A 14,702-nucleotide genomic window follows, 5' to 3' on the forward strand; every position below is an offset into this window, starting at 1 on the left:
ATTATGGAAACATGGGATTAAATTAAGCACCTTGCTGTGTTATTCCAAATGTTCTAAAAGTACAACTCCAACAAAATATTTTAGTTCAAACAAACATTTCATTTTCTCCATTATTTTTGCTCTACTTCTTCCAGGTAGTTTTCCCAAGGGTGGCTCAGGTTTGCAAAAATGACATGGGAGGATCTCAGAGAGTGCTGGAAAAACAGTGGACTTCATTTCTCAAGGCTCGCTTGAACTGCTCAGTTCCTGGCGATTCACACTTCTACTTTAACATACTGCAGGCAGTTACAGATGTTATCCATTTCAACGGCCGGGATGTTGTTTTAGCAACCTTCTCCACTCCATATAATAGGTAATAGGCGCAATAACCTTTTACCTTCTGTTTCCTTTATGTTTTGCTTTTCACCGCAGTTTCTATTTACTTTATGAAGGTAGAAGAAGTGATTGCTCATACAATGTAATTATTATGTACCACGCGCTTACCGACAGTTTGTGTTTCATTTTAAGATACTCTGGTATTGCTTACTGCATTTTATACCTAATAATTTAGAGCAGCTTTCAGCCATTTACTGTCTGGAAACATTCCTTGGATGAACTTTTCTTTACATGGGAATAATTCAGACCAGCCACCAAGAAGTTTTGCAGCATGTAACTTGCAGAATGTTATTCCAAAGAGAAAATATGGGGTTTTTTTCTCACAGAGAAAGGACTGGTTCTGTCCTGTTTACATCTAAACCTCCAAGAACCACATTAGTGCTCCTTCCCTTTATTTCATGCATCCCTACTGACTCTTGCGTTTTCTCCTGGGAGAGTCAAGATCCTAAGCTGTCCTGCTGGCTGGGGAGGAGGTCCCTAGAACACCCGTATTTCATTGTTCATGTGGTTTTCCAAAAGTTCATCTGCAAACAATTTATTACCATTACACATTATAACATGTTTCTCCAGAAGTTATTAGAAGAGTAACTGTATCTAATTATTGAGGTCTCTCAGAGAAGTTAAAAAAATAGTAGCATTCTAATTAAAAAATATATTGCTGTTTCACAGAGTAACGTTTGAGCTGAAAGGGGAACTTTATTGCTGAAATTCATCTGGTTTTGCTGTACACTCACCACCACTTGTCAAAGCCTGACCTCAGTGAGGTCTTGCACAGAACTGACTTCAAATGAGAGTAAGCCCAGGCCTGTAATGTATAATCACTGCTTTTAACATCAAAACGATAGGAACCGCAATGGAATAATTATGCCACCAATAGGAAATACAGGCTTAAATTAAGATGATCTCTTTTTATGCAAACTGGCTTAATAAAAACAAGGGAACAGAGATTCAGCATCAGAAAATAGGTTGTATCTTGAGATTATGTCAAAATTGAGATTGTCTTCCCACTCTGCTAGTATTTCCTGTGGTGTATCATGGATAATACTTGTTCTGAAACCCTGAATTTTATCACCGAAGTACTTGGTGTTAAAATCAAGGTACTATTTTATAGGCCCCGGTTTTTGCCAGACATTGAAGATGACAGGAAGGCGCATAGGCTTGGAGACACCTCATTAACAGACCTACCTCTGACATGGACACCTCTTTCTCATTCCTCCTCCACTGAGGAAAAGCTGCGACAAATATCTTTGATCTCTGGAACAAAGCCTCACCCTAGAGTGAGCTGGAAGAGATTCCCCAGTCTAACCTGAGGTCACCCAGAGTAGGAACTGGTGATGGGTTGTACTCCAGTGGTTGGGAGATGGCTTGTCTGCAATCCACAGTAGTTAATCCTTATGGCTTTATCACACTGTGGATCTGCAAACTGTCATCCTCAAGAGTAAAAGCTGTTGCAGTCTTCTCACTGCAGCGATCCCTCCATCACTGTGTAGTTATGTGTTGAGCACAGTTCTCAGCGCTTTTAGTTCTGTATAGGACACCTCAAGATTTTAGGGTTGTTTTTTCTTAAGGCTTAATTTAGCAAAGTGCAAAATCTTCTAGCTGGTGGGGGTCTTGAGGTGTCTTTTAGGATGAGGTCCTGTGTGTGGCCAAATACACCGTTGACCAACTCTTGCATTGGCATACATGTGGCTGCCTCCATTTAAAACTCTTGCTATGTAGTATCACATTAATGTAGAGCTTTGAAGTTTCCTTCCATATAAAAAAAACAATCTGTGAAGGTCAAAGTAAGACTCCCTACTTGTTTCCTTCAGTAATAAGCATTTTGAAACCTTTTAATATTCAAACAGTTATTTTTCTATCAATTTATATACCTTTATGAGTTTAATTTTATTCTCTGGAACAGTATAGTTCCTACATTTTTTCTTTGGTGTATAATAACCTACTAGCTAAAAGCAGGATTGAAAGCCTCAGCCAGCTGCGTTCATGCTGTTTACCTGATAAAATCGAGTGGTAAAAGTCAGACACGAATACAGTAGTTCACGTATAAAAAAATGAAAGGTAGATAAATGAATAATTCATGCTTCCAGGCGACTGACCATGGGAAACCCCTAAGCCTTTCAGAAAGTATGTAGGTAAGGATATAATTCCGTTTAGACAATGCTATCGTGCAGTTGCTTGCAAATAATCAAAAAGTTGAAATTTACAACTTTATGATCTAAAAATAAAATTAAATTTGCTTCTTTAAGCTCTTTACACCTCATTGAGTTAAGCAAATCCTAAGCATAGTTAACTCCTTTCCGTGGGGAAAACTTGGTGGAGATCAGGCTGTGGGAGGATGGAGTAATAATGTGTAAATGCCAGGTCAATGGCATGTTGCAGCATGCTCCCAGTTTGATCAGCACCAACTTCTGAACTGTCTGCAGTGTATTTTTGACGCATGACAGGGACAGTGAGAATTAATACTGAGAGATGTTGTGACTTACAAGAACTTAAATTCCCAAATAATGGGCTTTGAATAAGACTAGCTATTACTCCTCATGCATCGCCAGTGGTACCCAGAGTTTCCCAGATTCTTTCCCTTCTTCAAGATGATTGTAATTACTTCTTTCTATAGAGGCTTTGAAACAAATTGTGCTGGCAGGAGCTGTCTGCTGATTGGTACATTTGAGGCTTTTCCATGGGGCTGGCTTTTCCTGTCAATACTCAGAGGTTACAGAGTTCAGGATTGAGCAGCCTGTGACAGGAAGACTTCTATACAGCATGTTTTTCACTCAAGATTTTATGCATAACTGCAGAATGAGTAACAATTTCTGGGAAATGTCACTTTGCAGCATCCCTGGCTCTGCAGTCTGTGCCTATGACATGCTTGACATCGCCAATGTATTTACTGGGAGATTCAAAGAACAAAAGTCTCCAGACTCCACATGGACACCAGTTCCTGATGAACGAGTGCCCAAGCCCAGGTATGTTTCATGCATAGTGATACTGTTCTGTTCCTGTATGCAGAACAGAGTACTTTTTGCTAATTTGAACAGCCTTGTAAGGTGCAAATACAACTGAAGATACATGTTGTAACAGTAAAATAGAAGTTGAGTTGCATTTGGATCCAAGGTATGCAAGTGAGAATTTTTCCACTTAAACCAGAATTGTGTAACATAAATCAGGCCAGCATCAGATCCACTTGGTCAGAATAATCTGTCACTTAAGAGTGATGTGAGTTACACAACTGTTGCAGATTGGTTCAGTAATGGATGTATCTCATTACAAAACCTGCACCAGTTCTGTGGTGTGCTGTTCTGCGGTTAACATGCAATTTATGTGCCACAGAGGACACATCGTGAGACGAAAAAAACAGTGTTCCATCAAAATGGAGATTCGGTTTACCTCGTTCCTCCTATGAGTTGTTTTCCCTGTTTCCACTTCCCTACTGTTTGCACGTGGCTCCTCTACTACACTCTGTTCGTATTTCCTACAAGCACCCATTTCGTACAAGTTGCTGTTGACAGCCATTTGTTAACTCATTTACACCAGTACCATTTTGCTCTGAGAATATCATATGAATGTAGATAAATAAAATTCGTTTATCTCAGTCAAGCTCTACCACTTTAATGTATGTTTTACATCGCTTGTGATATCCTACATAACTTCAAAAGAAAAACACATTTGAAGCTCCGTGGTGGCAACTGAGCTTCTGCCTAAATCCAAATTTGGCCCATCATGTCTTAGAGTTGCCGAGTACAGTATTCCTCTGCTGTCTTTATTCTGAAGTTGTCACTCAAGAGAAGAGACTGGAGGTGACTGGAAAATCTGGTAAATTCTGTGTGTTTTCAGTCTGAGCCTTAGTAAGGCACCTGCTAGTACTGTTGCTGGATTTTATTCTCCTTTTTGCAGTGTTTCAACAACTCATTGACATGATGGGCTGCCTTGGTAGTGCAAGGCTGCACCAGGGCTCCAAGGTCATACGTTTGGAACTTAGAGAGTATTGGCAGGGAAAGGAGAAAGGAGAAAGAGAAATCTTCTCTTTCAGTGGGAAGGAAGAAGAGAAAGTTGCATTTTGAGTTTGTGGGATGAGCCTATAGCAGGCTAACAGTTATGATGAAGACAGGATAATAGTGCTCCTTCTAAGCCATCAGGAGATAACGTGAACTGAGTTGGTGAACACTGTTTCATGTAACATGTGACCATAAATCTGCTTAATAGAAATAATCATTACTTCTAACTCGTGTTGAAATGCATGAGAGGCACAAGACACCTTTGAAATAAAGTCATTTTTATTTGGATATCTCAGTATGGTGCAGAAACATTAGTGCTCCTATTGATCCTAACATTTCTCAGAAACATGCCAGAGCATTTCAGGGGCCTCGCTTCCCTTTTCTGCTGAGGTACACAGCAGAGTTTACTCAGTTTTATGTTTACTCAGTTAAACCAGTTTTGAGATTAAAACAAGATTAATCCAATCATGTTATTAGGATTTAGGAGGAAGTAGGCCTCCAGATTAGATATACAGAAACCCTAGGCACCGCGCTGCCAGAAGGCATAGGCTGCTCCCTAGAGTTCTCTGGGAATGTCACCTCATGAATCAGTGCCCTTGCAAGGACCCAGGAGACCGGTGATGCTGTTGGTTTCTCCTTCTTTCCCTCTATTGCTAATTCAATATGCCGTTACAAGACAACTAAAATATTTTGGATACGAAGAGGAAGAGCACAGAGTCTCTGCATGTAGTGTTCATTGTGCAGCTGTGTGGAACCCGACTCATTGACCCAGCTAGCCCCCTCCAGTCCTGTGCTACCTTCCTACAAAACATTTAGTTACCTAAGGTTTGAATATTTATCTAAATCTGAGCGACAGGTATGGTAGGACTAGTACTATATTTTGTTCAAGTTGGCATTACTACATTGATGTCAGTGGCTCTGCCCATGTTAGAGCAGATGAAAATGGGACACTGCAGCATGTTGATGAGTGGGTGGTCCATCTTTCATCATCCCATCTCACAGTGGCCTTAAGACTTGAAGAATCGTAATGCTCTCGGAAATGGGATCAAATGGACCTTTTGCTGGAGAAAATAACCCACAAAATATTAATAACGGGCAAAGCATTTTACTGCTTCCTGTGTAGAGATGACCTGTCCAGGCAGGAAGGTTAAGTTACCTCTGAGGAGCAGGGTAGATTTTAGGAATAGGGTGAGCAGGTTTGCATTTAAGTTGTGGAAGAACAATTAGAGAACATTTCAGTGAAAGTCCTCAATGTGTTACCATACTGAAATTGTCTCATCCGAATTGAAAGAAGGGTAAAACCAATGTGTACATGGATGCTTGCTGGGTTGTCTTCTCCAATAATCCGCTTTCTACCAGACAGGACTGAAAGCAGCATTCCTTCACACATTCTAAAAAAATCACATTCCTTCTGTATGTTAGGGACTGCTTTTATTCCAGGAAAGAGTACTCAGCTAGGCAAGTTAGAGATCAGAAAGCACCTATGCCAATGGGCAGCATCAAGCCAAATGCATACATGCAGTGATTAGGTTCCATGTGAGGATGAACTACAAACTGTGTGTGTCACACTCCTGCTGAAGAAATGTCTTTGTGCTTTTTGGTAACATCATGAGTCCTGCTGAGTGAGGATAGAGCAGGATTTTAGGCTTCCCCTGAGGGGCTGAAAAAGTCCACCAGACTTCTCAATCCTCCATTTAAACCCCTGTAATACACATCAGATTTCACTGAGGGCCTCATTACAAAATGAGATTTGCACTAGGCATCTGATAAGTGTTCTGGCTTTACCCTCTTGTTTTATTTAGGCCTGGTTGCTGTGCTGGCTCTACATCATTAGAAAAATATGTAACCTCTAACGAGTTCCCAGATGATACTCTGAACTTCATCAAAACACATCCACTGATGGACGAGGCTGTACCTTCCATTGTCAATCGACCCTGGTTCCTGAGAACAATGGTCAGGTATGTACCTCCAAGTGGACTCTTGTCCTCATTGTAGCTGTGAAGTTGTGCTAATAGCCTTGCTCAGAATACTCTCAAACTCTGTAAACATCCTTGGTATGCTGGGCATGAATCCAGCTAGGAATGATGGCAGCGCTGAGCAGATGCCTCAGAACTCCCTGAGCAGCTTTCAAGATAGGAAAAAAACTCAGTCCTTTCCAGCCATGCTGTGCTGAAACCCCACTCTTGGAGGAAATGCCTTGTGGGGAAGGTTGACCCGCCTGTTGGCTCATGGGTCAGTGTTTGAGACAGCTCTGTAGAAAACTTTGGGCAAGGATCAGCAGACAGCCCAGGGATATGTACACAGGGTACAAACATGTCTGCCAGGATATGTTCACAGGATATGAAGTCTGTCGGGATATGTAGTGGTATGTTTTAATGTTTACAGAAGTGTACAGGCAGAAGTAATCACATAATCTGTATCCTTTCTATGGCAACAAGAGAAAAATAATAATGAAGAGATTTGAACAAAGACTTATAAATCAGCAAGCCTCAAACACGCCATCCCCTTCCTATCAAAATACATTCCCACTCTCTGCGGTGGTCACTACACTACTTATCTACCCTCCACTTGTGAACAGAATAATGTGACTAACTTTTTCCATATTTTCCTCTCTTCCTTTGTACACGGGTAGAGTTTTGTGCCAGGCGCAGTGTTTAGCTCTGGAAGGGTCTCACTTAGTTTTAGTAATGTATCTTCCTTCTGTCAGGTTTTTATGTCAGGTTCTGTACCTCCAACCAAAGACGAGAGCAGCAAACTCTTGCAGAGGAGCACTTTCCTTTGATCGCCAGTACCAGATAAGTGGTACCAAATCACCAAATCATTTTCAATAAATCGTATCATCCCAAGATTCAATATCATCTCAGCACTGAACTCGCTTAGTGCCAGTTGTGTGATTATTTTAGTGAGGTAGAATGGTGTTTAATGTCTCACTGTTGCACTGGCACAGCTTTTCCTGCCAAAAAGTTGAATGTAGATCAGTTACCATTATTGCTGCTTTTAATGGTACAGAGCTTCAAATTAAAAAAAAAATTCACTGTGCTGATTTTCTTCCTCTGCCTGAAGAAGTCACCAGGCTAGTACTTTACTTTTGGTTGGAAGCATAATTCCTAAATGGCCTCAGACTCTTAGTACCCCTTCAGTTTTCTGCAAACACTTCTGCTATCTATTGGACATATGGATGTGCAGACAAACACAGGAAAATTCCCCACCATTTGGGGAGCAAAACTGGTACAGTCTTTGTTGACTTACAGGGTTATTCAGCTAGGAAAAGTGCTTAAATATGTTATATGGTTGCTAGAAGGCTACCACACAATTTTCTGAAGTGGAAAAAGTGATAAAGTGAATGTTAATCTAATCCAAAGCAATGCAAAATGCTGTATTGTTATTCTAGATACCGCCTGACCAAAATTGCTGTGGACTCTGCTGCTGGGCCGTATCAGAACTACACTGTAGTTTTCTTGGGATCGGAGAAGGGAATCATCCTGAAGTTCTTGGCACGGACAGGAAACAGTGGTTTCCTAAATGACAGCCTTTTCCTGGAGGAGATGAATGTTTACAATCCTGAAAAGTGTGTATCTCATTCTTTGTACTAATGTATGGGTGACTTTGAACTTCAGATTTCCCAGAGAGTAGGTTGTCCCATGAAAAGGGAAGTGGTTAGAGAAGCCAAGTTTTTTGAGTAATTTTAAATTGTTTGAGGAGGGGATGTCTGCTTATCAGTCTCTGCATTGCAATAAGATATTTTTTATTCAGTATGTGTAGAAAATAGCCCATCCTATGCAGCAGTTGATGGATAATTAAAAGTGAAATTCTGCAAAGGAAGATTAATTTTCTAATCCTATGAAAAAAACTGATTCCTCTCCAAATAATTCAACAACCAGCAAGCCACTCTCCAAGGGGAATTTCCCACATTTCAGCCTCACTCAAATATGCCTAAGGGGGCTTTGAAGTGGCCCATAATCACGCAGAAATTTCAGCTATTTTGAGTGCTGGAGAAAAATAAACAGAAAAAATGAAGGGCCCTCAGAAAGCTTGTATGGTGTGCTATGTCTCTTCACTTCTTATTCCCCTGTCCCATGCATTTTTAATACTTGCTTATATGTCTGTCAATGTTTTTAGTGGCTGATGTGTGTTCTTTTTCCTTGGCTTGTTCAATTCTACCTTTCTCAGGGTTTTTTGTGGGAGTTGAGGGGGGAGGGGAGGTGTTCAGCTTGAGGAACTGTTAAATTTTCACCCGGTTTCCCAGCAGAACTTATTTATAACCTCGTCTCACTGTTTTTTCAAATCAGGTGCAGCTACGACGGCATGGAGGACAAGCGGATTGTGGGCATGCAGCTTGACAAGCCCAGCAGCGCCCTGTATGTCGCCTTCTCCACCTGTGTCATCGAGGTTCCCCTGGGACGTTGCGAGCGTCACGGCAAATGCAAAAAGTATGTGTTTCCCGGTGGCTGTCAGAAGCCCGCGCGGCAGGCGTGGGGAAGGCGGGAGCGCTTACGAATGGCGCCTTGTGTTCTTCTTTCTCCAGGGCCTGCATCGCCTCCAGAGACCCTTACTGCGGGTGGGTGAAGGAGAGCGGGTCATGCACACAGCTGGTCCTTGGCTCCAAGTGAGTGAGGGCTCTGGGGGACGGGCCGTGAAGCCCTGGCGTTGGCGCCAGGCGGTCTTGGGCAGAGCTATGTGAAACATGGGGCTCTTAGGGAAGGAAAAACGTGGGAAGTGTTTGTTTCCACCTCATTTGCATTCACCTCTGAAATGTCTCACAAATTTTTTTGATGTGAACTCTCAGCTGATTGGTAACTGCTGAAAGAGGAGGAAGAAGAAAATGAAAGCGCTGTACTAAGGTCCGCGTGTTATTGAAAGGAGGGAACTGGATGGGTATGTCTGGACCAGCCCACACTGGAGCCATCACAGCTGATTAAAGAGGCAATAGAATCCAAATTAAATTACTGAAGCAATTTGTCCACTGAAAACAAAACCAGTCTTTCTAATTTACTGTGCATCACTAAGAGGAATCACAGGGCACAGTAAGAGCTTAAAGCAGATTCAGAGAAGTGCTGGATCTCCCCTTGCTTAACAGTAGAATTTAATTATTTTATAATGATGAAAGTCTGTGAAGGTTTGTTTAAATGTGGTTGCTAAAGCTTCCTTGCTGGGAGCTCCACTTCAGAGCTCTCATTTCTTGGCCACATCTGACACAGCTCATGGTTGCCCACTCGGAGGTACAGCTGGTACACCACCTCAAGGTAGTGGTGGAAGTGTAGCGCAAACATCACACAACCTCGACAGCCCCACAGCTGGTCGCCCTTAACCCTGCTTCTGTACGGGTCTTCAGTATGTAATGGATGAGTTACCATCCCTGTGCTTGTGTCTTGTTCTTAATTAGCTATTTCAATTCAAATTGTTTTGTCCGCCGGGGATGCTATAGCTATATCTGTCTGTATATGCTTTGCTACAAGAGCGTGGACTGTTCCTGACTGGACATTTGGTAGAATAATGTTAAAATGCACCTGTGTCCATATCAGGTTTTCTCAGCATGCCCAAAGTTCTTGAGTCTTTTTGCACTTCCATAGCAAGTTGTAGGGGACTGCAGGTTGTCTTCCCCCAGCACAGTACCTACCCAATGGGTTAGCTTCCTTCTCATGTCAAAGTATTAGTGCACCTTGTCTACTATATGGATAAGTTAAGGTAGGATCATAATTGCTTCTGATAATATCATGTATTATAGAGTTAACAGTTCAAAAAATATGAATGTTTGCCTCCCTTGAGAATGAGCCATGCAGTGGATTTAAAAAAAGTAAAAATAAAAAAAGACAAAGCATCATCAGAAGATCATAAGAAATCATTTATCAATGACAAATAACTCAAATGTCTATATTGCGATTTTTCATCCTTTGCGTGGAAGTTCCAAAGAAACAGCCAGTTTCCTGGTGGGGCTTTATTTCAGTGTTGCACATGTGATAATTTCTTTCTGGTAGTGCCTGTGACTGTTATTCATACTGTTTTGTTTCTTTCTATTATTTAGACTGGTATTTGAACAGGACATAGAACATGGCAATACAGATGGCCTGGGTGACTGCCAAAGTAAGCAAAGCTTTTACCCTCTGTTTACCATTTGTCACAGCATCCTTCTGAATGCCTAAAATTACCATTACCTGTCCGGTGTTCTTTTGTAGCAATGTAAGCCACAACAGAGGCAGCAACTGTGGCTAATAATGCAGGTCCAGAAGAGGAACGGTTGTTTAAATATATTTAAAGAAAATAGCCCAGGTGGTGTGATTTATACAAACATCAGACTTCAAAGCAGTTATGTAGTGAGAAAACCTCAGTTCTACAGGATATTGATTATACAAATGACATAATGAATTAGGTATTCATTGTCTTAATTAGCCATGGTGGTTGGATTGTTTATGTAGATGTATGGAAGTGGCTTGGTTTCTTGGTGTACACTGTGACTTGGGCTACATTCCCATGCAGGACAGGGAGACAGTGAGCTAAAGCTTCAGTTTTGGATCCAGATCAAGAAGTGGCAACTACTTAGCTTGTGAATCTTAGTGGATTTTACACACAGGCTGGACAACATAGTGCTATTATGGGTCAGGCACTACTGACTGCCTAAGAAATTTTGATGGGAAACCTGAGGTACTGACAGCATGAGTTGGAAGCTTAAACACAGTCTTTAAACATTTACATTTTGCACTGAGGTGCTTAAAAGTGCACAGCTTGCACTGCATGCGAAGAAACCTGGCGTGCTGATTTCTGAGCCTTCAGGAATACCAACATCTGTGTTCAGGACAGCTCTTGTTCCAAATGTTCATGCCAGGGTTGGTTTAATTCTGAGCCCCAAATATTATTTATAAACCTTATGAAATCAAGAATCACATTCTTTTTAGCCCAGTTTGCACTGATGCCTGTAGATGCAATAAAACTGCTGAAGCTGAGGAGGTAACGTACAGTGAGAGAGTCATCACTTTTGGAATACAGAGCAAAATGATGGAGGGCTAGAGTGTGCCATGGGATACAGTGCAGGCCAGCTCCTCTGGAGGAAGCCAGAGGCTTCTTATGCCCTGTGCATCCTTGTTCAAGAGCCATTTGTTACTGTGATCACTGTGCTTGAGGGAATACAAGGATTTCAGCCTCTGCATGCCCCCCATCTCAACTACACCTGCCTCTGCCTCTGCGCTAAGATAGGGTTATGTAGGCTGTCTCTAAGTTTTTTTGAAGGAGGTGTACACATAGTCCTTCCTGTGCTCCCTGTAAAATGGGCTAGCACCAAAATCAGGTCAGTTCCCAGCTGGTGCAACTTTGCCCTGTTCAGCCAGTTTTGCTCTCCTTGGGCAAATAGGTTAGATGGGAGTGGAGTGTACCTGATATCAGTTAAATATAAAAGAAGGGTAAGAAATTATTCAGAAACAGCACATTGTGCTCATGGAGAGAGATCTGCTCCTGTGCAGAGAGGAGCAAAGCCCATACCCTGCTTAAATCCCTCTTTAGCCCTGAATGATGCATTGAACCTTGACACTGCACAGGGGTAGATTTCACTCCCTGCTAACCCAGCTATCTTTACTTCATGTGGTCTTGGGTCATGTGAGTTTTGTCCTCATTGACTCACATTGCTGGCTGCATCACTTGTAGTGCATTGTGTTAGATTAGGACTTGCAAAGAAAGCCATGGCAGGGAGGACACTGACCTTCCCACTTGGTATCCCTTGCACAGGGCTGGTGCAGAACACTTTCAAAGCCAGACATTGTTGTCAGGTGTGTCTGAATATTAGTTTTGCCTGGGTCCTTAGGGTACTAATCACAAACACATAAATATCAGCTGAAGCATAAAAGTTTGCTAGCAGCAAACTATTAAAAGAAAAAATGAGAGAGAAATAATGATTTTTCCCCTGTTATTTGTCTTTCAGATTCCTTCGTAGCCCTGAATGGTAAGGAAGTTCTTAGTTTCATTATTTACTGACAGCAAATCCATTTTGGAGGAATCACTTTTTACTAAACTTTTAAGTATTTTCATAGTTTTGTTTTATTTAATGTTTTTTCCCAATTTATTTTGTTCATAGACATTTCAACTGCTTCACCTGATCATGAAATGTCTTACGACACAGTGTATGGTCAGTTTATGGGTGTTTTTAAAAATTCTCCCTAGATCCTTGTGTTAGCTAGTAGTTCCTGTACTCAAATAGCCGTTACCCTTTTTTTACTTGTTTTGTCTTGATTTTGAGGGCCTGATTCACTAATCACAACTAGGATTCAGTCATACCTCTTGATTTTCAATCCCTCTTTTCTACTCCTCCCTCGAAACTGTCTCCATTGAATTAAAGTCAGGTATGGCCTATTTTAAGGGCATGCCAGCAGACATGATTAATAGCATGCTTCATCTGAACACTCAGACAAAGGAACACTTGGGTACAGTGATGCATCTTATCTGTTCACCAGGAAAAACAAGATAGCAGCTCATATCCCACTCATGAGTCGTCCAGGCTGGTGTCATGACTGCTACAGCAGCCAGTCAGAGATACCTTAGGGAAAGGAGCAGAACTGTCGCTGGGTTACAGAAAGATACCTCATAAGGAAAACTAACCTGTTACCCATGTGAGTTGAGGCTGGGTTATGCCTCGATTCCTGAAGGTTCCTGTCACCTCTAGGGTGAGTCATTTGTTGTCCATGCTTGCAGTATCTTAATGCCTGAATGAACCCTGGTCTGTAAAAAAAAAAAGGGATTTGCATACCAAATTAAATGACCTGAGCTGAAGAGGAGCATTAGAGTAGCAGTTTCCCATGAGGCAGCTGTTAATCTGTGCTCACAGTACTTTCCACTACTTTGTTCTGTATATTTGGAAGTGGATTACGCTGGTACTTGGGAGTGCAGAATAAGTGTCTTCATGAGGAATTACTGCAGAATAAATAATCACTTTAAATTCAAACCTAGACTTAGATTGCAATAGTTTCTCTTTATAGACATCCTGAACAAAGACAAGTACTCACAAGCTAAGAGGATGTGTGGTATTGCTCCCAGTGAAGTCAATGGCAAATTTCCATGTGGGATGGGAGCTTGCTTGTGAAGTTGCTTTCACACTGTACAAGACTAGCAGTTCATCAGAGCTAGGGCAAATTCACCTTACATTTGGCTGATAGGTTAGCATGCAGTTGCGATGAATATTTAAATGATCCTTTCATCTCATGCCTGCAAAACACGTAGGTACAAAACAGAACCAATGACAGCTCAGTACAGCAGAATATAAATAACTGTAGGCACAGTAACACTGTTCAACATTTGTAAAAATAAAATCAAATTCCCCATGGTTTTTTATTACCAGGAAATGGAAAAGGTGCAGGTGAAACTTGTTTGAAAGTATGATAATGACAACCAGTGAAAGGAATGTACAAAACCAAAGACAAGTTGAGACTTCATAATGTATGGAAGACTGATGGTTTCATGTGCATATACAGCTTGTACTTTCTTTCATTTGAAAATTGCTATATTTCCAATGCAGGGAGCAGTAATTAAAGAACAGTAATAATAAAATCCATACTGCTGAATGTAAAGATAAAGAAAATGGCCTTGGGCATAGTGCTGAAGTGCCAGAAACGTTCTAGGGTTCCTGCTTCTAAGTTCATTCATAGACTGCACAGTTATAACTATGGGCCTGTGGTTCTGGATCCTGTCAGCCATCATATTAGCAGGGACTTTAGCAAAAGCTGACATTTTAATCTGACCAAGAAAGCAGAAGAGTGATTCAAGTAAGCAGCAGAGTGAAAAAAGCTGCAGTCCCAGGGAGTACAGGTAACAAAAGGGAGTCCATTTTACTGTCCAGGCATGTCAAGCCCGAAGACAGACTCCATGAATTAACCCACTCTTAAAGTAGGACCCTACGGCCAGATGCAATGGAGAAATGCTGACCCAACATTAACATTGGTTCCCATTCCTGCCCTGTCTTTCACAGATGATTTCATTGACCCTCCCCAGGTACATCCTGATAACATGGTCTCTTCCTTTTATGGGTTTAGTTAAAATACCCATTCTGATATTATTGCAGGCAGTCTTTCTTTTCACCTATCATGGCAAAACATGAAAGGAAATGTGCTAGTCACCTCTGCTGATCTTCCATGTTGAGGAGCATAAAAAATTCCAGCATGAGGTAGTAAACCAGTCTCAGTAAACATGCACATGTTTGCTAACTGTAGTGACTGCTCTGAGTAATTTTTTTCTTGAGAAAATGAAAATTTTATAAATGGTGCATTTTAATGTTATTGAGTACAGTTAAATGCATAAGTAAATGGTATTTCATAATAGATTAAACCTCAGAACACTTGGATATACCAGAATACCAACTAA

The 14,702-nt window shown here is 41.3% G+C and overlaps 1 protein-coding gene across 4 annotated transcripts in view; it reads left to right on the plus strand.

The window, feature by feature from the left end:
• Window positions 1–14,702, plus strand: part of SEMA6A (semaphorin 6A) — a 115,386-nt gene that overhangs the window by 69,764 nt on the left and 30,920 nt on the right. For 3 of the 4 annotated variants that reach the window (XM_075021333.1, XM_075021335.1, XM_075021334.1), the window contains exons 10-17: window positions 135–352; window positions 3,207–3,338; window positions 6,170–6,325; window positions 7,759–7,935; window positions 8,657–8,797; window positions 8,893–8,973; window positions 10,390–10,448; window positions 12,274–12,294. In XM_075021333.1, coding sequence (XP_074877434.1) covers window positions 135–352; window positions 3,207–3,338; window positions 6,170–6,325; window positions 7,759–7,935; window positions 8,657–8,797; window positions 8,893–8,973; window positions 10,390–10,448; window positions 12,274–12,294 — 985 coding nt within the window. The remainder of the gene's footprint in view (window positions 1–134; window positions 353–3,206; window positions 3,339–6,169; window positions 6,326–7,758; window positions 7,936–8,656; window positions 8,798–8,892; window positions 8,974–10,389; window positions 10,449–12,273; window positions 12,295–14,702) is intronic. The other variant, XM_075021336.1, reaches the window with a different exon arrangement.

Source organism: Buteo buteo, chromosome Z (assembly GCF_964188355.1).
Source record: "Buteo buteo chromosome Z, bButBut1.hap1.1, whole genome shotgun sequence".
NCBI lineage: Eukaryota > Metazoa > Chordata > Aves > Accipitriformes > Accipitridae > Buteo > Buteo buteo.